This window comes from Phoenix dactylifera, chromosome 14 (assembly GCF_051530095.1).
Source record: "Phoenix dactylifera cultivar Ajwa chromosome 14, Ajwa_hap1_PhDact_Kaust_v1.1, whole genome shotgun sequence".
Classification (NCBI taxonomy): Eukaryota; Viridiplantae; Streptophyta; class Magnoliopsida; order Arecales; family Arecaceae; genus Phoenix; species Phoenix dactylifera.
Genome location: NC_143203.1, coordinates 19,786,731 through 19,809,701, shown reverse-complemented (window position 1 = coordinate 19,809,701; position 22,971 = coordinate 19,786,731). Strand labels below are relative to the sequence as shown.

The 22,971-nt window shown below is 37.9% G+C and overlaps 1 protein-coding gene across 6 annotated transcripts; it reads left to right on the top strand.

The window, feature by feature from the left end:
- The first annotated feature begins 1,088 nt into the window (after positions 1-1,088).
- Positions 1,089-21,183, top strand: LOC103715080 (serine/arginine-rich splicing factor SR30-like). 6 transcript variants are annotated; one of them, XR_015973184.1, is made up of 16 exons: positions 1,089-1,197; positions 1,954-2,045; positions 10,718-10,783; positions 11,076-11,150; positions 11,233-11,341; positions 11,442-11,488; positions 11,578-11,635; positions 15,384-15,433; positions 15,544-15,600; positions 15,685-15,800; positions 15,878-15,982; positions 19,941-20,046; positions 20,149-20,291; positions 20,628-20,661; positions 20,739-20,825; positions 20,915-21,183. XR_015973184.1 is itself a non-coding variant. In XM_008802594.5 (14 exons), exons 2-14 carry the CDS (start codon positions 1,959-1,961, stop codon positions 20,930-20,932), a joined length of 909 nt encoding a protein of 302 aa, XP_008800816.1. In that variant the 5' UTR covers positions 1,089-1,197; positions 1,954-1,958; the 3' UTR covers positions 20,933-21,183. The 6 variants fall into 6 exon arrangements, 1 of the variants encoding a protein (XP_008800816.1); XR_015973183.1 differs by having other exon boundaries at positions 20,544-20,661; XR_605321.5 differs by having other exon boundaries at positions 19,941-20,291; positions 20,544-20,661.
- Positions 21,184-22,971: the final 1,788 nt, after the last annotated feature.

The window sequence follows — 22,971 nt, the reverse complement described above, 5'->3', positions numbered from 1 at the left end:
TTATGAGGTTTTGAAACAAGCCTTGTGTTACTACTCCAAGAGAAAGCCCCCCACTAGCTTTTTTCCTTACTCTAATTTTCCACACTATTTTCCTTCCTCCCTTTTTCAATTTTTCCTAAGCTTTTTTTTATTCTCCTTCCTCAACTGGAGGAGTCCATTGAGTCAGACCTCCAAGCGACCGTACTCGTGATAGAAAGTTTAAGAATGAGTTGGGTTTGTTGTACTTTGGGGACGATCTCATTGTAAACTCATACAAGTTTTGTTTCAAGAACATCTTCCTTTCTATTTATTTTTGTAATTTATCTTACTATTAATTTTTTAAAATATCTTTTTTATGCAATTACTAATAAATTCTAGGAACCAGCTTCCAACATATTCCACCTGTATTCCTCTTTAACAAACACTTAACCATTATATGAGATTAACTTGCATTGCCATATGAGATATGTGATAACTCTCTTAAATCATGATAGGATTCATGTAACCATTGGATCTCATCCTATAATCTTGTAGTTTATCAAGTCTTGTGCAGATTGTGATTTGATCATCACCATAAATCATTATTTGTTTTGTCTTCTTTTTTTCCTTGTTCATGGAGAATGCATAAATATTAAAAAAGCCAAAATTTTATTCCTTCATTGTTAGAAGTCAAACCACAAACATCTGTCAAGTCTTATTTGGTGTTACAATAGAATTAAAGTAGCTACATGGCACACCTTCAATATATGAAATCATGAAAACTGCGATGTTACATATATCCCTTCTAAATCCTTACCTATTAGAAGCGACATCTCACATCTACTAAGTAAAATATATACTTCATCTACGCATGCGTCATCCTAAGCCTACGTGCCAATTCTAGAGGCAAAAGGAAAGGCCTGCGATGGATCCCACCGAGACCAAGAATACCCTCCGCGGGATCTCAAGCAAATCAAACGGTTAACATGAAAGACATACAAATATCGGGCTGATCGACGATTAGGATAACTTCATAAGCAATGCTACGCGTCGTCGCTCAGGACAAGGGACCACCGCCTAAGACGCCGAGCCCACGCACACAATTACGTTTTTGCCACCGCACGCCCTCCTATAAATAACACCCCCTCTCTCTTTTTCGGCCCCTCCTATTCTCGCCCAGAGCTCGAGTACTTGAAGCTCTCATACCCTTCTGCTCTTCCCTTCGTATCCGACGCCGAGGTAAGCCTTTGTCTGTGCCCCTCCGATTCCTCTAAATCATAGGAAGAAAATACCTAGGCTTTCGATTTCTCTCCCTAATCTTTCTCCGTTTCCTGCGGAGGCTGGCTTCCTTTTTGATCTCTGTATTCGGGGTTTTGCGCTCGACTTTTGGAGTGTTGCATCTGGAGCTCCGATTATTTACATGTTTTTGTAAAATTTAATCCCGAATTCGACTTTCTTTTCCGATCTTCTTGAGCTTTTCCTGTAAAGATCCGATTCTTTCTGTGGTTTATGATTTTTACCATTGATTAAAATCTTTCTTCGTGGTCGGATAGGTTTTTAGATTACGAGTTTTGTATTCTTGGTAGGATGTTTTTTTTTTTTTGAATCCCATGCAAAGATAATGTTTGATTTGAGTTTTTTCCTCGTGATATTCTTGGTTCTTCTTTAATTTTTCGTTCTATCTCTGTCTTCTTCTTCTACTACTTTTTCTTTTTCTTTTTAAAAAATGTTCCAATCTATACGCTGTTTCAAGATCTTGTAAAGTCATACCAGTAGAGAACCAAATTTCTGTCTCTTATGATCTTTATTCTTGAATAGTTCATTTTTCCATGAGCATTTAGGGTTTTGCATTCTATGATGACATGCTGTTATCTTGATGAATCCTATGTAGAGATGAGTTCATGACCTGTTGTTCTCAAGGTATCCTAGGAGTTCTCTGTATTGTTTCTTTCTATCTTTGTTTTCTATCTTCTTTTGATTTTTTTTCGGTTGCAGGAAATATGAGCAGGCGAGCCAGCCGAACCCTCTATGTAGGAAATTTGCCGGAAGATATTCGCGAGAGAGAGGTTGAAGATCTGTTTTACAAGGTCTGAGTTTCTTTTCAGGGCTATTTGTTCTGTAAAATCTGATGATGCCATGAGATCTATAGATTTGGTTTGCCAAGTTGAAATTAGGTTTTTTGAAGAGGGGCCTATGTTATTCATTCCATTTTTCTCCCTTGCTCTCCATAGAGTCATGTGAAGTGCTATTGGAGAAGAAATATGGGATGCTGATAATAATGGCTCGAAATTAGCCAATTTGTTCCATAAAATCTAATGATGTCATTAGATCAGTAAATTGGGTTTGCCAAGTTGAAATTAGTTTTTTCGAACAAGGATCTATATTATCCATGCCATGTTTCTTACTCGATCTTCATGGTATCAGGCAAGGTCCGCCGAACCAATATTGGAGGATTCGTACTGGTCGGCGGATGGGTCGGTGCGGTATCGATTCGGTACCGTACTGACACGTTACGCTTGAGCATGCCGGTTACGACACGCCCAATTTTTTTTTTTGTGTGTGGAGTTTATCAAATTGATTTAATTGGTAATCGATCTTTTTTAACTTTTTCAACAATTTTAAGTCTAATTTGATTTTTTTTTTTGATATATTTTTGATGATTCTATGATCTCGGTTTAACTTAAATGATGCATTTTATTATTTTAAAATGATACAAATCATAAAATGATTAGTAAGATGTTGTATGCTATAAGAAGCAACATGAAATATTCTTCACTTAAGTAGTGAGATAAAAATATAAGATAATACAATCAATTATATATATTTAAAGTGTAATATACATACCGATATCTAAAATCGAGTCGAGTGGCGATGCTTCTCGTAGATATCCAGATCATCAACATAGTAAAAAGGCACATTAGTCCATCTCTTTAACCAAGCGGCGTTATAATCTTATATGTTTATTTCATAAAGAATGCGTTCCGGATTATAAGTGCTCTTGGATTTCTCGCTGAAGCTCTAGCTCTGAAAGATGTTCTCTAGTTGATAAATTAGCTTATAAAACGAATGTAAAGGGGCCCATCCAAATAAGCTGACAACAAAATTCGATCTGTAAGATGCTTTACACTGCGTAAGATAGTTGCCTTCGGAAGATGCCTCAAACGCACTATATCTATATTCGTATCCATATGGGCCATAGGTGTGAAGGCCCGGTCTGAGCCTGATCCACTCGATCGACCTGACCAGAGGGCTAGCCAATGGAGAGGCCAAGCACAGAAGACTCCTAGAGGGGATCTTCTTCTTCTTCGGGACTTTGACTAGGAGTCGGAGTCCTAGGGTCGTCGTGACTCTAGGGCTCCTCTATAAAAGGAGAGCTCTCTTCCCCCGAGAGCTCTCCATCCTGAGCAACCTCTCCATTTTCTCTATTTTTTCGTTGAGTTCACGCTGCTCATTATTGTGCTCGCTGGAAATCGGGGCTGCTGGACACCGCCGGAGTTGAGGTAACGTTCCGTCTTTCCTCCCCTTTCTTTCTCTTTTTCCTACGACTAAGAATTGCGGCTGTGGGCCGAGAAATCAATTGAAAATTGACCGACAAAAGAAGACTATTTTTTCTGTTTTGGCTGAGTTTTTTTTTCTCTTTTCGGCCACTAGCGTTGCCGCCTTTTGCCGTTGGACCTTCGGTTGAGTCTCGTGGCCTCCTTACTCTCTTCCATGATGAAGCCATGGCCGTCAGTGAGCGGCCAATAGTCGGAAATCAATGAAAGGTCTGCTTCCTTTGTTTTTCGAGCCTTTTCTTTGGATTCTCGCCGGCCGGCCATTACCATCAGTCGTCACCACTGCTGGCAGCCATTTTGTCGGACCACCATGACTATAGCCACCAGCCGCCTCCTTCCTCTGTTTTGCCAAGAAAGAAGCATGAGAAGAAGAAAAGAAGAGGAGAGAGAGAACCATCCATCTCTTTCTCTCTCTTATTTTTTTCTCTTTTCTCTTTGCTCCTATCTTTCTACTTTCTCTCTTCTCTCCTCTCTCCTCTCTCCTCTCTCTACTTTCTCTCTCTAGAAGATCTAAGGATTTCAGTATTAAATTTTGTCGATTTGATCTACAAATCCAGGTTGATCCCTATAAAGGGTCCTGATCCGTCTTAGTGCCAAGGCTGCCTGCTGAACCGATCACTCTGACTTTATTGAATGTTCCTGAAACTCTCATTAATGAACCTTGTTGATTGATCTTGGCCTGATTGAGTTCGATTCATTGAGCGAATCGTCTAAACCTGACTTGCCCAGAGTCGTCGAACAGTGTCATCCGATCAACCGTCTTCCTTTCTTATTATTTTAGTTTGAATAGAAATTAATCTCGCTTTTAATGTTTTTAATTAGGTCTAGCAGAGTCGCCTAGCGAAGTTTGACGGTTTAAGAAGAAAGAGGTAAATAAATCTTATACTTCTTACTGGTTTTCGAACTTGTAAGTAAATCTTATACTCTTTACTAGTTTTCGGACTTGTAAGTAGATCTTACATTCATTATTTTCATTATTTTTCAGATGATCATGTTTTCCATGTATAAAATTTGCTTGTTAAAATATCATGCTTTTTTTTTTGAATTATGGATCAACATATGTGTTACGAAAATCATGTTTTATTATAAAAAATAGTTTAATAAATATTTTAATAAAAATAACTTTGCTATGAAATATGATTTGATAGTGTCATTGCCATTCAGTATTTTTTTATCTATTTATATATGTTTTACGAAAAAGATATAAACTTTCTAAAGGCTCTAAGATAGCTAGGTATGATCCTTAGAATTAGAAAAATCGACACTCAGAGCTAGCATCCATACGAATACTGGCCTACCAACTGGTATAAAGTTGGCATACGAACATGAATTTATGTCGATTATAAACATTGGCTCTGTCATGGGTATAAAGTGACCATAGCATGAATATCTATGAGCAATGTTTTGAACTATGATATAGATAAATGACAGAACAATGATTTATGAATTATTTGCAAAATGAACTTGGAACCATGTTTATGAAATTTGAATGATTTATGCATGCATGGTTTGCTTTACGACTTGTTCTTAATATAATGTATTATGAAATGTTTATTTTGGAATATCTGTTATTTTAAATGATGCATTGACATGAAAAACTTATGCTTGATCCGGTAAAGTAGTGAAAAGTTTACTTACTGAGCTGTGTCGCCCATATATCTCTATTTTTATTTTTCTCTTTTGAGGCGAATAGGATCAGTAGGGACAAAGGTTGGTCCATGCTTGGAGTTTGTGCTAGTAAGCTTAGCGATTTTGTAGAAGAATTTTAGTATTTTAAAATGACTATTAATTTGTAGTCAATGATTTTTCTGAATATTGAGAATTGTAGGTTTCGTATTTATGTTTGGATTTAGATGCTCAAAACATAGATACCAAACCCACAATCCTCAATATTCATAAAAATTATTGATTACAAATTCATAGTCAATTTAAAATACTAAAATCTGTCTACAAAATCGACAAGCTTGCTAGCGTGAACTGACAAGTTTGGACCAACCTTCTTTCCTACTGATCCTATTCGTTTGGAGAGAAAAAAATAAAAAGAGAGGTGTATGAGACACAGCTCAGTAAGTAAATTTTTCACTACCTTATCGGAAGTATAAATTTTTTATGTCAATGCATCATTTAAGAAAAATAACAAATATTCCAAAATAAGTATTTCATAGTACAATATATTAAGAACAAGTTATAAAGCAAATCATGTGTGCATAAATCATTTATATTTCATAAACATGGTTCCAAGTTTATTTTGCAAATAAATTTATATAATTATTATGCCATTTAGCTCTATTATAGTTCAAAATATTGCTCATAGATATTTGTGCTATGATCACTTTATACCTGTAATAGGACCAGTATTCGTAATCGATATAGATTTATGTTTGTATGCCAACTTTATATCCATTGGCGGGCCTGTTCGTATGGATACTAGCTCCGAATATCGATTTTCCTAATTTTAGGGATCATACATAGCTATCTGAGAGCCTTTAGAAAGCTTATATCTTTTTTCTTAAAACATGCATATAAATAGATAAAAAAATACTAAATGGCATTACCAGATTCATATTTTATAGCAAAGCTATTTTTATTAAAATATTCATAATTTTTTTCATAATAAAATATGATTTTTATTACACAAATGCTAATTCCTAATTCAAAAAAAAAGCATGATATTTTCACAAGCAAATTTTATACGTGGAAAATATGATCATCTGAAAAATAATAAGTGTAAGATCTACTTACAAGTTCGAAAATTAGTAAGAAGTATAACATTTACTTATCTCTTTCGTCTTAGATCGTCAAACTTTGCTGGGCGAGTCCGCTAGACCTATTTCAAGACATTAAAAGCGAGATTAATTTCTATTTGAATTAAAATAATGAGGAATGGAGACGGTTGGTTGGGTGATAGTGTTCGGCGGCCGGGCAGGTTAGGTCTAGATGATTTCTTCAATGAATCAAACTCAAGCAGGCCAAGTCAATCAACAACGTTCATCAATGGAGGTTTCAAAGATAATCAATAGAGCCAGGGTGAACAGTCCAGTAGGCAGCCCGGGCATCGGGGCAGATCAGGGCCCTTTACAGGGGTTAACTCGGGTTCGTAGATCAGGTCGACAAAATTTGATATTGGATTCCTTGGATCTTTAGGGAGAGAAAGTAGAGAGTAGAGAGAAGAGAGAGAAAATAAGAGAGAGAAAAAAGGATAGTTCTCTCTTTTCTTTTTTTCTTCATGCTTTTTTTTTGGCAAAATAGAGGAAGAAAGAGGCGACTAGTGGCTATGGTCATAGTGGTCCGATAAGGTGGTAGCCGATGGTGGTGATGGCCGATGATGTTGGTCGGCCGGTGAGAAAATCCACAAAAAAAAGGCCCGAAAAGTAGGACAATTGGACCTTTTCTTGATTCCCGGCCATTGGTCGCTCATCGAAGGCCACAGCTTCATCGTGGAAGAGAGTAGGGAGGGCGTGGGACTTGGTGGCCGGAAAGAGGAAGAAAAATTCTGCCAAAATAGGAGAAAAACAATCTTTTTGTTGGTCGATTTTCGGCCAATTTCTTGGCCGACGGCCGCGATTCCTAGTCGTGGGAAGAAGAGGAAGAAAAGGGGAGGAAGGATAGGGTGTTACCTTGGCTCCGACAGCGTTTGGCGGCCTTGATTTTCAGCGAGCATAATAACGGGCAGTCATGAACTCAATGAAAAAAAAGGGAGGAGAGGGAAAGGGGAGGATTTTCTCGGGATGGAGAGAGCTCTTTGTTTATATAGGAGCCCTAAATTTTCGATTATCCTAGGACTCCAACTCCTAGTTGGAGTCTCGAAGGAGTCTTCTGTGCTTGGCCTCTTCATGGGCCAGACCTTAGGTTGGGCCGATCGAGTGGATCGGGTCCAAATTGGACCTTCACAATAGGCTGTCTATGGTTGCGGGTAATAGAATCTAATATTCGACTCGGAATCTGATGTCTATAGACCTACTCCAAGACCACCATATATGAGACAATCACAGGGTGGACTTCGATTCACCGATGAATTCCAATTTACGCATGTCACACAAGATATAGACTACGATGCACGATCTGGTGGAGCCCACGTGATCTGATTGCATATAGAAGATGAGCTCCTCGAGGTCATTCAAGAGGACACGATGTAGCTACAGATGATTTGGTACGTGGAGTAGGATCCATAGATGTATTAGGTTTTGAGTTGTATATTGGATCCTATTATTCGCAGCCACAGGCAGCCTATGACCTATATGGATGCAAATATTGATATAGTGTGTCTGAGATATCTTCCAATGGCTACCACCCTATGCAGCTCAGAGCATCATACAGGTCGAATTTTGTTGCCGACTTATTCGGATGGGCTCCTTCACAACCGTTTTATCAGCCAAAGACATCTCTTAGAGCCAGAGCTTTAGCAAGAGATCCGAGAGTGCTTGTAATCCGGATATGCAAGACTACAATGCCGCTTGGCTAGAGGGGTGGGCTGATGTGCCTTCTGACTTTGCTTGATGATCCGGATATCTATGAGAGGCATCGCCACTCGATCCAATTTTGGATATCGGTATGTATGTTGTACTTTAAAAGTTTGTAATTGATTGTATTATTTTATAATTTTTACCTCACTAGATTTGAGGATATTTTATGTTGCTCATTGTAGCATGCAATATTTTACTTATTTTTTTATGATTTGTATTATTTTAACATAATAAGATGCATTATTTAGGTTAAATCAGAATCATAGAGATATCAAAAAACACACAAAAAAAAATCAAATTAGGCTTAAAATCATAGAAAAAGCTCAAAAAGAGTTATTATCCATTAAATCAATTTGAAATTTTTTCCAAAAAAAGGGCGTGCCGGTACGGAACGATACGCCCTAACATACCATGTGTTGGTACGGTACCGAACCGTCCGCCGACTAGTACAGGTTCTGGTACCGGTTTGGCGGACCTTGCCCTGTACTCTTATCTTAATACGTTATATGACTGCAAAGTTAAGTGGCAAGCCGATAACCCATAAATAAAGCTGTTAGACTTTAATTGTTATTCTTAAAGGAGTAGGTAGTTAGGCAAGGACATGCATGCACTACTATATGACATTACCAAGTTCAGAGGATCATGTCCATACCAAATATAATCTGTATTGAGTTTGGAATTTAGTGTAACTGACAGCAAGGGTGACATTTGCTGTTATTTGTGGTAGAGGTGAACCTGCTGAAGTTGATTGACATTTTATCAAATAGAAAGTATAAGTAAGAGTATCAAAGTTTGACAGCAGTTCAAAATAGTGATTTCATTGATATGTTGAAAAGTAAAATTTAAGTCATTAACGTCGCTTATACATATGTATATACATGTATATTTTATGATACCTCAACTAACAAGAATTGTATAAAAAGTATGAAAGTATCCATAGTATTTTACATCTGAAGTTACATGACAAAGAAAGTTTTTGGTGATTACATATTACTAGATAAGATCTTGCCTCCTTTGTCTTCTGCTGCTCTTCCTCCTCCTCTTTTTCTCTCTCTCAAAAAGAATGTGTGGAAAGGTTCATAACCACCTACAGCTTGGATTCTTGGTGAAACATCTCTTTCTATTATGATCATTTCTACAACAGAAAATCTCCAATTGAAAATAAATATTTCCGAAACAACCACCTATTAGAAGTGAGAAGTATTCTCAAGACACAATAATCTAAATCCTCATTGGTCCACCTTGAATTCGTTGTCATCCAAGTTAATTTTTCTTAAAAGATTGGATTGAGTTCTGATGGAATAATCAAATGAAAAGGAGAGGTGCAAAAATAGGAGTGCAATTCTATCACAAGGATTAGTTCAATTATCTAGCGTGAAAATGCTCCAATTTTTATTTAGATGGATTCAATATTCTCCTTCATATAAAAATACTTTTGGTGATTAAGAACCAGAATGGAAAAAAAATGTCTAACTTGATTTTTCTTTTTTAATTTTATAAGAAATCCCTGTACTTTGTTGAGCTGAAAGCAACAATTGATGCATAAGCTTCTTTTGTCATACCACGTTGACTACTTGAACGGGAAAATATATAAATAAAAAGGACAATCAACTGCTTTAGGAGTCCCTAAAATCATATAGTTGTAGAACTTATTGGAGTTCGAATATTTTACATTCTTTCTGGGTAAAACATTATTCATTGCTATTATTTTTTATTAAATTCTTAAAATTAAAGATTAGTTGTGTGCATGTCTAGTCTTGTTCTTACGAGGATATAGTAGTAGTTAGTAGTTAAAATCTCATTACAGATCACAAATAGTTGCCCAATATGCAATTTAACAAATTCTTCTAACCTTTTCTGAAGAAAATGCTTGGAAGGGTGACTGTTTAAGTAGATTGATGGGGAGCCACCTTGTTGACATCAATCTTTACTTTTCTGAAGAAGCTATTTGGTGCCTTAAGGCAAACCTTTTCCAGGAAGGTCTTACTAGTGGGAAAAGTTAAAGCGACTTAAGAGATAGACTCCAAAACGATGAGCTGTTATAGACAGGATCATATCCTTCCACAACCTTTGGGTTATTGAGCCATGTTCTCAAATTTACTTCTCATTTTCCATTATTTTCTTCATTCTATTGGGGTCTCTACTGTCTTCAAAATAAGAAGCACTGGTTGTTTCTTTTCTCACATGCTATATGGATAGTGTTTGCACTCATGCGTGCATAAACTTAACGAAATGAGGTGTACTTATCAAAGATGTGACTAGCATTGACTTGGGGAGTTGGCAGTGTGTGGTTTCCCATTGCTAAGGACGAGATTCTTATGTTAGCAACATGTGATGAAGTTGGATGCCACATGAAGTGAAACTCAAAAACTTATGCATTATATTCATTTATTTGTACTGACCTTTTATCTGATTATCCAAACACATTAAAAAGTATGTAATAATATTTACTTGTTTCGATAGATGATGCCATTATTCAGGATAGTCAGATTAGACTATTAGAGTCTTGATTAACTTCAATATGCTTTGGTTTAAGTGCATGCAGCTTTGAAGTATCTTTCTGCAAAATCTGTTGGTAACTTGGTATTGCCATTAGAGAAGGGCTTCTAAAATGCTGAACCAAGGATCAAGGATGTTCATTTTGAAATGAATACAAAAATAAACAGGAGAATAATTTCTTTAACTGTTATTTCTTTATGGTTTTCAGATTGGTTAATTTTCTGATATGCTGTGTTCTTGCAGTATGGACCCATTGTTGACATTGATCTGAAGATTCCTCCAAGGCCTCCAGGTTATGCATTCGTTGAGGTACTGCTGTCTCATTATGAAAATGTAGTTGATATATAATGGTAAAAATATCTGGTGTCATGGGTTATGTTATTGCAGCCTTTTCTTCATAATCTGTTATGAGTGCCAGATAACAGGAATAATCAGGCTGTTGTCACAATACATGATGTATCTACCATTCATCTGAATTGCATTAGTTTTAGTTTCACTTTATAGAGTTCCTTGTTGGAAAAAATATAAATTCGACTTGTTTCTCGTGAGAATCAAGTGTACTTCTAGGTATTTACTAAATGACATTTTCCATTTCTTGCAGTTTGAAGATGCTCGTGATGCTGGAGATGCTATTCGCGGTCGTGATGGTTATAAGTTTGATGGTCATAGATTACGGGTATCATACTTGGCAAACATTGACATTTTGATTGTTCTTTGCCTGGTTTATAATGTAAACCTTATATCCTTTTTTTATGCAGGTGGAATTTGCACATGGTGGAAGAGGCTATTCTTCTTCCATGGACCGCTACAGCAGTTACAGCAGCAGCAGTAGTCGTAGTGGTGTCTTGAGGCGCTCTGAATATCGCGGTGTGTGGTTAAATTTGTTGTTTGCTTGCTTCTTTTTTCATACTTTTTGGATGATACACGCTTTTTGCAGTTAAACTTTCTAATATATTTAACCATGCAGTGCTGGTTACTGGTTTACCTTCTTCTGCCTCATGGCAAGACCTGAAGGTAGGTTTCCAATGCAGTTTCACTTTATTTTTCATTTTTCCTCTCTTATCTTGAATGTGCGCACTTCTAAATGTTTTCTTAATGACTAGGACCACATGCGTCGTGCTGGTGATGTTTGTTTCTCTGAAGTGTTTCGTGATGGTCGAGGTAAATTGCTCCTTCTCCTATAATTATTTCCTGAGTCTGTTTCTTATTCTAATTGTTACATGCTGTGTTTATTAGGGTGATGTTTCTCTGATTTGGCACAATATTAGGTTCTCTGACTGCATCTGGTGCTCACTACATACGATTGGAGACTGATGTATGCATGCATGCATGCATCTTTAAGTAAATGTAGATATTCTATAAAATTAAGTATTTGCTTGCTTTCTTGTTAATATATGATAGCTGACACTAAGAGAGAGATTACTGATGATCCAGGGAATGTGGTCTAATTTCTAGACATGACCAGTCAGCTTACATTGTGATTCTAATATTATATCCTTCCATATTTTGTTCCTAAATGAAGTTGAAGCTTGTGATATTTTGTGATACTTGGCTTCTAGCATGTTTGGATTCTTCTTTATGCAACCTGGACTAAAAAATTCACTTTGCCATCTTGATGGTCTTTTGATTAGCCTTTTAAGGCAGGAAATTAATTAATATGAGAGTGACTGATAAATTTTTTTTATCAGTAGAACAAAAAGGTGTGAAACAAACTTCTATGTACCTACAGATTTTTTTGTAAATCGTTTTTCTGGGTTTTACTTCAATTGTTGCTTGCTAGTCTTGCCTCCTTATATTTATGTCAGCTACCTTTTTGTAAAAGAAATATATCAAGCCATATGAGTGTGGCCTTACAATCCTTAGCTTTTTACCCTTTGCTATAGCTCCAAGTTGAAGGTGCTTCCATATGTGCGATTAGCTTAAACTATGTGAAGTTGAACATTTAAATTAATCCTCTAGAATTCAATGCTCGTTGTTTATATAGTTCTATCAAGTTCTTGATGTAGAACACAAATTAGCCCCATATGTGAGATTTGCTGGTTAAGGTTATGTTGCAAGTTGATGATGTTATGTTTGTTGATTTTTTTTTTTAGCTTGTTTAAATGATTTGAATGAATGTCATCAAACAATGGGTTTTATCAGTTTGTTTGGGTGATAACCAAACTCACTATCTTTTGGTGAATCTATATTTCCCATTCCATGAATCTGATTGATCCAATCTGGTAGATTTGACCTTTTGGCTGTTGGTACTGATCTGTTTGACGTGGAAGAGGCTGGTATGAGCAAATTCAAACTATATCATAGATGTTGATGTCATTTGAGTGCCTCATTTGAGTCACAAGGCATATGTTTGCCTTGCTATATTGACATCTATATCAGCAGGCGGGCTTTTTCTGTCATTTAGCATCCTAATAAGAAGAGAGAAGAGGGGGAAAATGCATAGGAGAAGAAAACAGAGGAAAGAAGGTTTTTTAAACATGGAATGAAGGAAAAAAATAAATATATAGATAATGTGCACTAACATAAGGATATGAAACCTATATTGGTTGTTGCTTGATGTCTTGACGACACCGACTTTGTAGTTCCTATATATCTCAATGTAAGCACCGCAGCTAAGGTTTTTTACCTTTCGTGCAATTTTACCTATTTTCTTATACTCTTTAATAATATTTATTTGAGTTTATAATTGCATGCATGCCTCAACTGAATTACAGTACATTAATTGGTGTTGGCATTATCTACCATTCATGACGTGAATTCAAACTCTTCTTGGAAGCTAGACTATGGCTAGCTTGTTTGTTTCGGAGTGTGCTATAGCTTGGCTTGCTTGCTCACTTATTGAATTTTCCGTAGCATGTAAATATTCATACCCACAAAAAGCCAAGCAAAATTGATTGCTTCACTTCAGGTGAAAGAGAGGTCATGATAAGCTGTTGGAGTCGGCACACCACTTGTGCCATTGCTTTGATATGGGGACATACCGAGCCCCGCATACCATACTGGGTTGGTATAGTACACCCTGCACCGACTACTATGGGTCGGCACTTAAAGACTTGAATAGTGTGTTAGAGCAGTCGAGGAAAACTCTAAATCTATATTTGAATACACCAGGGGAGATATCTTTATAAATAATTTAAATAATCTTTTAAAGGAAAACAATAATGCTTTTTTTTCTTCTAGATGAGAGGCCCCACCTTTTATTTCCTTTTTTTATTAGATGAGGGTGGGAATTGAGTTAGGTCTCTTGTATCAGCACAAGATAGTTTACCAACTTGGCCGGTTAACACCATCCTTTACACACACACACAATTCATACATAGATGAAAAAATCAGTCAAAAAATGAATGTTGCACTCATAATTGAAGGAATCTGATTTTAATTTAGTAGTCAAAGTGGATGTGGGAGCGGTAGGGATCATTTAGAGTGGAAGGTACTGGCTATTAGTGGTGGACGTACACATTTTATGTCTATTCAGACTGTTTGGTAATACTTGCTGTTTTAAGTTTCATGCTGAACTCAGAAACTGAAACCTAAGGGCTTGTATATTTTATTGCTTTTTTAAATTGCTTGTAAAATATTTGGAAGCAAAGATTTATTGCTTTCAAAAACGACTGGAAATAAAAGCATGGCATAGCAGGAGTTCTGGGCAAGTGCTATCTCAAACATCACTCTCTATGTAGTATTTCACTAATTTGTAGAAAAACAAAAACACAAAAAACAAAATGATGCCAGACAGGCCCCAAATGATTTGTTTTTCACCCAGATGAATTTGAAACTAGGGCCGATCTGGGGATTTCAACCAAAACTAATCTGTGGGGCTGCACATAATATATTTCTGAGCTACCTGTGCCAGCTTTTTCTCATCTTGTCATTCCTTTCAACTTTTCTCTTCATAACATTACCGCCCAAGCATATGAGGGGAGAATAAAGTTCTGGCGTAGGGTTAGCTTTTTTAAAACTCAAACATCAGGGACATTTAGATTGTCATTAAACAATAAAATGATATATATTATTTTTTTTCCTAATATAATGTGTCAGTGTGAAACTAGGGAAATAATACATCTAAAGGTTCGGAAGAATGTAAATTTTCTTTAAAAGGTTATGTAATTTCTTTTCTTGACTTGGTTCATTTTCCATATTAAATTTAAAGTTCAATTAAGGGTAATTTACTGATATAATTTTCTAATGAAAATTATACAAACTAAAGCTGCAACCATTGGAACTGCGAAAATTAGAACTCATCTGGCCAGCTGAAACCAAAACTGAATTTTCACCTTGGTTATTTTGTATATCCTCAGATACAAATCATTAAGAATTCCCCCAATACATCTATTGCTGAACCATGACATGCCAGCAGAGAGTGAATCTAAGCTTATTTTTGTAGCTAAATAGAAATTAATTATCTGTACTTCTGGCTTTTCAGATTTCTGTAGTCAATCTTTACAGTGTTCCGTCCAACAATTAGAGCTGTGCATTGTTTTTCATCTTTTATTTCTTTAGTGACCTATATATATTATTGTTTTCTTGTTTTGCTGTGATGTGTATTAGTGTACTATGTTGCACAAATTAAGTTACAGGCTGATCAGGATGTGGATTCTGTTGACAATTAAGGATTGTTTATGCTCTTGAATAATGAAAACTATATCTTGAGTTTCAACCATGCTTCTTTTGAATTTTTATAAAATATGAGTGTTCTGAATATAAATATGGTTATCTTATGCTTTAAAATTTATTGATTCTTTAATTGTAAATATAATTAATATGCTGCTATAGACCAAACTAAAGAATTCTCGGTCCCATATCTCTTATTTTGCCCTCCTATAAAGAGAACCTGCTGAGAGGTCTTTGCCTTCAGGAATAATGATTGTAAAACAAATTTATAATTAATTGCTCCATTGTGTATTTGCAGGCACTACAGGCATTGTAGATTATACAAACTATGATGACATGAAATATGCGGTAGGTCACTACTCAGTTACAGCTTGAAAATTTCACTTAAATTTATAGTTTGTTATGTAACATGTAAGCCTGAACATCTAAAATTTTATTTGTCTTTAACCTCCATGCAGGTCAGGAAACTTGATGACTCTGAGTTTCGGAATGCATTTTCTCGGGCATATATAAGGGTATCACCCCACACGTACCCCTTGCAGCTCTTTTCCCTTCTCATCAGAAGACCTTTTCTCAGGCAAACTGTTATGGTGATATAGGTAAGAGAATATGACTCGAGGCGAAGCCTATCTAGGAGCCGCAGCCGTTCCAATTCCAGAAGCCGAAGCCCTAGCTGCAGTCGCAGTTACAGCCGAAGCAGGAGCCGCAGCCAAAGGTGTGGTGCAAATTTTCGAGTAATAGATATGTTTTGGAAGTGGAGAATCCTTAAGTTTGAGTGTATGTGTTGTGCAGCGAGTCTCCGAGAGGCAGGTCAGCATCTCGCACATTTTCCAGATCTCGATCAAGATCTGCTTCATCTCACTCTCGTTCAGGATCAAAGGGATGCTCTCTATCAGGGTATGCATTTGTTTAGACCTTACTTCTGTCCATGCTTTTGTGGATGTGGATTTGGGATACTCAAAATAATTGGACATCAGAGCATGAAAACTGGAAATTTTGGATCAGCCATCCTTTTCTCTGCGCCTATTATTTCACCTTGTAGATATGCAGATTTATCTTTTTGTTTCTTCATTATTATTTTATGCTTTTCTTAACTACAAAAATGAGCTATCAGAACTGGTGGTTCATCTCTTTCTTTTTTTTCCTTAAATGTTATTTCATGCTTTTCTTAACCACCAACAGTGAGTTATCAGAGGTTGTGGTCCAAAATGTTGGTGTACTCCTATTTTAATGCTTATGTTGTCCTGTTTCTGGTAGTGTTGTTTGCAATGCTTTAAGCAAGTTGGTTTGTCAATCATAGAATAACTTCTACATTATCGCGCAGATGGAGAACCTTAAGTTGTGTACTTGATTTTTATTTATGTATTACATGTGATTTGTGAAGGACCATGGCATGCTATACCGACTCAAACCGGGCGGTACGGGGTATATCGTAATGTACCAGTTCAGTACCGATATTCGGTACAGGTGATGTATCGATACTTGGTACGCAAAAAAAATTTCGTATTATGAAGGATCTTACGAGGTCCGGTACTGGAACGGCAAACCTTGTGAAAGATCATGACCATTGTGAGGTACTATGAAGGAGTTATACACACAGGTTTCCTAGGACTTGCAATTGAGTTATATATTAGGTTTTATGTTAGCTGTACAAGAGTCATATGCTTCATGGTATTGGGGAAGGATGATAACTTCGGAAATCAGAACCTAATGAAGGTAATGGATAAGCACTCGTCAAAGCCTTGTCGGGTGTTCTGTTTTTACAATGTCACATGGTTCACCAATCTTGGACCTTGACACCGTTTCATATATTTTAGATCTTACCAAATCTCTTAGCAACAGATTATCACAGTAGTTCCTCCAGTTTAATTTTCCATGCCTTGCTAACAAGCAAGGAACATAGTCAATGGCTAGAAAACTAATAAAGCTAGATTTTCCTTGTCTAAATAAGTTTCATAAGATGGATGCTTTGGAAACTGAGAATGATGTGTAAGTATAAGTTCTAATGATTGAGCTAGAAATCGGAGTCATGAGGGAAGTGTATAATTTTCACCAATTGAGGATCAGGTGGTGAGGATGGAACAGTGCCACTTGCAGTGAGATGCGAGGTTGTTATGGGATTGTTTTTATATTGGTTGGGAAAAGATGGGAAGGCATAATATAATCGATAGCCCTGATGGATTTTGTAAAGAAGTATGTTTAAGGGATCTCATGGTGATAATAAATTGTATGACAAAAGAATTCATTAGATAAATCTTGTATAGTTAAAAGTTATTACTCTGCAGAATCTGGTCTTAAATGGCTTACTGATGTAAATTCAAACCTACAGTTGACCTAGTTAACCTTTAAGGAATGTTATTTGAATTATTTTTTTTCCAGCAATTCATAGTGCTAGTATTTATTGAATATAAAATGGACCGGTAGGTTGTTTTACTATGCTGTAGGGGTGGGGGGATGATGAAACCCCTTGAAATGTTGAATGATTTGTGCACCTAAGATTGAGGACAATTATCAAGCTAACACTTGCTTGCAGAGTTGACTTATAGGGTTTGATATTGTATTACCACTTGGAATCTATTCTGTTTGTTTGTAACAGTAATGTGGTTGCTGCTTCTCCTTCTACTATCAGTGAGGTAATGCGATTTGATTAGCCTATTATTACCTTTTTTTTCACCAAGCAATATATTGAAACTCATACATTTCACAATTCTGTTTGTTGAAATGAGACCGGATTACTTTTCCTGTTGTTATCTGATGCTTTTTTTAAGAGGGAAAAATGAGAAACTGATACCTAAGCACAGATGACCATACATGATCATGATATGAGATAGTTAAAATGTGATGTGAAAAGTGGTGTTGATATTGTCGCTAGAATTCATGGAGACGGGCAACTCATTTTGGTAATGAGAGCTTGTGATACAAACTCCACATGTTCCAAGGATGGTTTGTTTAGGTTAGTTTTTGCTGAACCTGATCAAATGTAGCAAGGAACAGCTACCAAGATTAATTGTTTGTATTTTCTTCAATGCAGTCACATACGTGTGTCTCTATGGGTTGTATCAATTCTATGTACATTAGGGTGCCCATTCTTATTTAAAAAGGGAGCATGTGGGTGGTCAGAAGAAATACCTTGCAAAGAGGCTTGTAAACCCTAGCTGAAACAAGTTGAAAGCTGGCAAATGGCCTGCTCGACTAACTTTGGATTTAATTGGAGTTCAACTTGGCTGGCACTGTTCAGCCTCCGACTGTGGGGAGAGAGATCCTTCTTGATTAGACTTGAGTTCAACTTGGTTGGCAATGTTCAGCCTCGGTATATGGAGAGAAATCTTTTTCCAGACATTGCCAGCTCTGCTTACACCTTTGACCATGTTTCTGCTGCTGTTGCTTGCTGCTTTTGCAGCCTTTTTGCTGTTAGCTTCCTTCTACCTTCCGGTACTTTGTGCCCTTGGAGAGGGATAAGGAGACTGATTATATGCCATGGAAAGAGGAATTGAGAAGGACAATCGGGGAAAAAGGAGTCTCAACACTGATGGGTTAGTGTTAATTTTGACATTGATGCAGGCCAGACCCTATTACCTTGGTCAGTATTAATGGGATCTCACCCAAAGCACCCATCAACTGGGCTGGCCAACTGCTGTAATAGGCTGATTTGGTCCATTTGCATTCTTACTTAGAAATGTAATAGAAGGTACATAGTTTGATAAATGTCTTAAAGCTAAAAGTGCCACTGGGTACAATTGAGGGCCACATAACTTCTAGTATATGTCTTCCATAGCAGTTTATTTTTACTCTTCGAATAATAGATCTTCCATTATAGTGTGGCTGTGTGAGTTGTGGTGATTGCTACTTTGTTATGATGCTCTTTGTAATATATCTTTCCTGAGGGTTTTCTTTGCTGCCCTTGGATGTTGACCTTTTTGTTGATACCTCTTCAAAATGACTTGAGACTTTCACCTCTTAAGGCTTTCTTGTGTGATATATATGGTATATATTGCCAGATTTTGGCCTCTGTGGTGCATCGTTTTCTATATGCTTTCAATTGGGTATGATTGCCGTTTCTTGATACATTAAATAGCAAATGGTGGATCTAACCTCCAAATTTCATGCATCTTGTCTGTAAGGATAGCTAGTTGAAATTGAGATTTTGCCTAGTTTTTGAAATTTTCTTCTTGGTGTTGGTTGAAGTAGGTAACAGCTGTTTGCTTGGGCACATCAGTAGGAAATCATGTTGAGATATCAGGACTAGTATGCAATGATATAACTGAGAATTCAGATTTTTATACGTCAGTAATCTACACAAGTGCATGCCATGACTTTATGATCCTCATGATGCATGAAAATTTTGGTTTGCATAATTGATCAGCTCTGTAAAGGATGGAAGAGCTTTGGATGGCCAACATGCAACTGCTACTTGTATTCTATTTATCAATAAATATGAAATGTTTATGGTAGTTCCATCCTTGGTTCTCAAAATTATTCTTGTTTTCTTTCCTCCCTCTCTTCAAATTTATGATGCTGTAATATATTGCATTGGAATTATGCATTAATTGTCATGCCTTAACTTTTGTGGTGATGATATTTCAGTATACAATCTCATCTATTTCAATTATTTTTGGTGGGACATAATTCATAGTGGTGTTTGTGAGGATCATTGCATCTAAATTTTTCTGGGTTTTTTTTGCTTTCAGGCTTCTGTTATTTCCCTGTTCTCTCTCCTCTTCCCCCTTCGCATTGTTGACTATTTGCTTCTGGTTTAGTTTTCCCCTCTGTTTTAGAGTGAGGCTTTCCATTGCAGATAACATTCCAAGTTTCCTAATTACCATATGTTTTGAAATCTGCCTTGTTTGTTTTCTAGATATGAGCTTATGGGGTGATGGGATTGCGTAGTAGGGACTTGATGGGATACTGTCCAAGTGCCTACAATCTTTTGGTTGGTGAGGTATTCTGTTCTACAAAATAAGGTCTTGGAAACCTGACTTGATTTTTATACCATATGTGGCATGTGGCTTATAGCTAATAGCCATCAGAGTAGAGTGGGACTGAATGGATGGGTTGTGATTTAGAGCCGGAATCCTCAGAACTAAGTGGAATGGGAGCCACCAAACAGCGCTAGAAAGATATTCATCATTTCTTCTCCAAGATGACCATGCTATTAGGAGTTGCACTCGGGAGTTTGGATATGGATTTTGGTGGTACAGATAGAGAAGTACTTCTTCATTCCTTGAATCCTACATGTCGATTCTGTTGTTTTATCCATATGTTTTTGCTTTGTCTGGTAGCTAGCAGTTCTATTATAGTGTTCCTTCATTGTGGCTGCCATTTTCCATGTCCTATCCCTTGTAGTTTCTCCATTTTGCATTACAATGATTTAAAGAATGATCGATGGATTTATTTTTTCTTATGCTGCTAAAGTTAAATTGAGTTTTTCTTCTTTCAATATGGTACTCTGACGTGGAAGAGGCAAGGCTTTTGGATCAAGTTGAAAAAGCAACATAGTGGATATTGTGGATATTGAATTCAGTTGTTTCTGGAACTTTTGCAGATCACAATCAAGATCCAGATCACCAATTGCTTCTGTAAGTTTTACATTAGCACAGTTTTGTCGTCGCTGTCATCATCATCATTTTGTCTTGACTGGAGTTGTAATGTGCAGCCCCCCTGGAACAATCAAGTGAGCAGAAGCGCAAGGAAGCGGAGTCCTGGCAGGAGCAGGAGCTTATCGTCACATTCTCTCTCTCCGGTATGAGCCTACTCTCCTGTTCGCATTGGTTCCTTGGTGATAAATAATATTGTAGTTTTGATGTCTTTTTTTCCTAATTTTTGGGGCAGATGTCCAATCACAGCTGATCTGTTGATTCAAGTGAATGTTTGAGAAGGAAGTGTTACTGCCCGAGCTTGTGTGGGCGTAAAATTTTACAAAAGACACTAAATTCTCAGGCATTTGGTTATGCTGTGAGAAATGATCTTAAATGTTAACGATGCTGAGAGTTGATATCAGGGCATAATGTTGTCTATTTCATAAATATGCAACTTTTCTTTGTACCAAAAAAAATATGCGACTTTTCTGTGCACTGGATAATTTAATCGGGTATTGATCTTGTAGTTGGTGTGATACTTATATTAGCATATGTGCTGTCGTTCGCAGTAAGCTTACACACCGATTTTTATTGATGCTAGTTATAATGCACATGCTATGCCCGTGCACTGGATGAAAATATCGAGGCACCAAATGGTTTGTGTTTGTGAGAGGTGTAATGTAACCAAGTGTGAACACCACCAAATGGTGGTCAGTACAGTTGAGCAAGTGGTGGGTGACTGTATGGCTAACCATAGTGTTAGGCCGGCAAAGGGTCGTTCGGTGGTGAGGTTCAGCCAAACTGGGAGCACGCTAGGGACAACTGGATGTGGTTCGGTGTGGTGTAGGGCATCCCTCAGCAACCATTGTGGATAAATCACCAGGTCTTCGAGAAGATGATTGAAAACTCCCAACGGTATTTCGTAGAGGTCTTGGAACTACCGGTGGAGCGAGGGAGAGACAATGGGGATGACGTGGAAGACAGATGGCAATCACCGCTTAGAGCCACGGGCGGAGGGTTTTGGTGGAATGGATAGCTAAGGAGTATGAGGTGGAAGCTTTTCTCGATGCTAGAGAACAAGTATGTCTTTTGGTTCCGTTATGGAATGCGGCTCCAGAAGCGGGTGGGCCGTGGGTGGTGGTCGGCTAACTTCTTGTTATGGAATGTTAGAAGGCAGATTTCATTCCCACCATGGACAAAGTGAAAAAGATGGCGGTTTGTATTTGTCTTCCCTCTCTCTTATTGGAGTATTGAGAGAATGACTCGATAATAGAGATTGTGGCAGTGGTGTGCCGACCTTTGGCTCTAGATGTGTTCATCGAGCGGCTCCAGAAGCTCAGTTATACTTGATCGAAGATTGAGATAAATCCTCTAGATTCTCTCAAATCGGGGCTTAACCAGGAGGGAAGAAAGAGTATTCGGGCAAAACTTTATTTTATGAGAACATGACAAAGCTTCATTTACAAGAACATCCTAGGCTTCGTCCTTCCTCCTCCAACGCCGCCACTAGTGGCGAATGGTAACAGTCTTCATCCCGATGATCTATTCTTCCACAAAGGGAGCAAAAGGCCCCATGGAGGTAGGGTCAAGACGGACAAGAAAGCCGATCTTTGGCCCTTGGCTAGGCACGACCAGAATCTGGCAGTCGAGGACCACCTGAAGTGGGGTGCGGGTGAGGAAGATGGGCAAGTCCACACCCAAGTCAAACTTAGGGCCAAGATTGTCCCAGGCAGGATCGAGCTCCCCGAGTAATAGACCGAATTTGCCGGGATCTCCGCCAGACTCTGACGGATGGTAGAAGTCATCTAAGGTGGCTCGTTGGTGCTCGCTGGAGAAGGTCGTTCTTGCCTTGGACTTGACACTTGTTGGGGTGGTAGCGAGTCAACTCTGCCCCGAATTCAAGTTGAATACGGAGTCGGAAGGAGCCTTGGGTCGGTTCCAATGGAGTGGTGGGGCGCGCAGGGCCAGTGGGCCACACTCGGCGGACGCTGACATGGTTGAGGCGGTCTTCGGTGTGGGCCTGCTCAAGTGGGCCAGAAGCCCACCCTCGGACTAAGATAAGACGGGTCGGGAGGAGCCCGACATGACTCAGGGTAAGGCTTTGACCTCCTTCCCCCCCCCCCCCAAAGCCCACATCTTCTTCCCTTTTACGTGATAGTCACCACTGCGGTTTGCTGGCGCCAGCAGCGAATCTCCTATCAGAAATGCTTGGCACCACGGTGGTGGGTGGCGCGGTGCACCTTACGGTTGGGCTAGCTGGGAGGATTGGCGACATGAAGTAGAAGGGACAACGGCGACTGGGCATTGATG

Coding starts and splice junctions, on each gene's coding strand:
- LOC103715080 (XM_008802594.5), top strand. CDS start 1,959: ATGAGCAGGCGAGCCAGCCGAACCCTCTATGTAGGAAATTTGCCGGAA. Junction 15,434..15,543: donor ATGATGACATGAAATATGCG/GTAGGTCACTAC, acceptor ACCTCCATGCAG/GTCAGGAAACTTGATGACTC. Junction 15,601..15,684: donor TTTCTCGGGCATATATAAGG/GTATCACCCCAC, acceptor ATGGTGATATAG/GTAAGAGAATATGACTCGAG.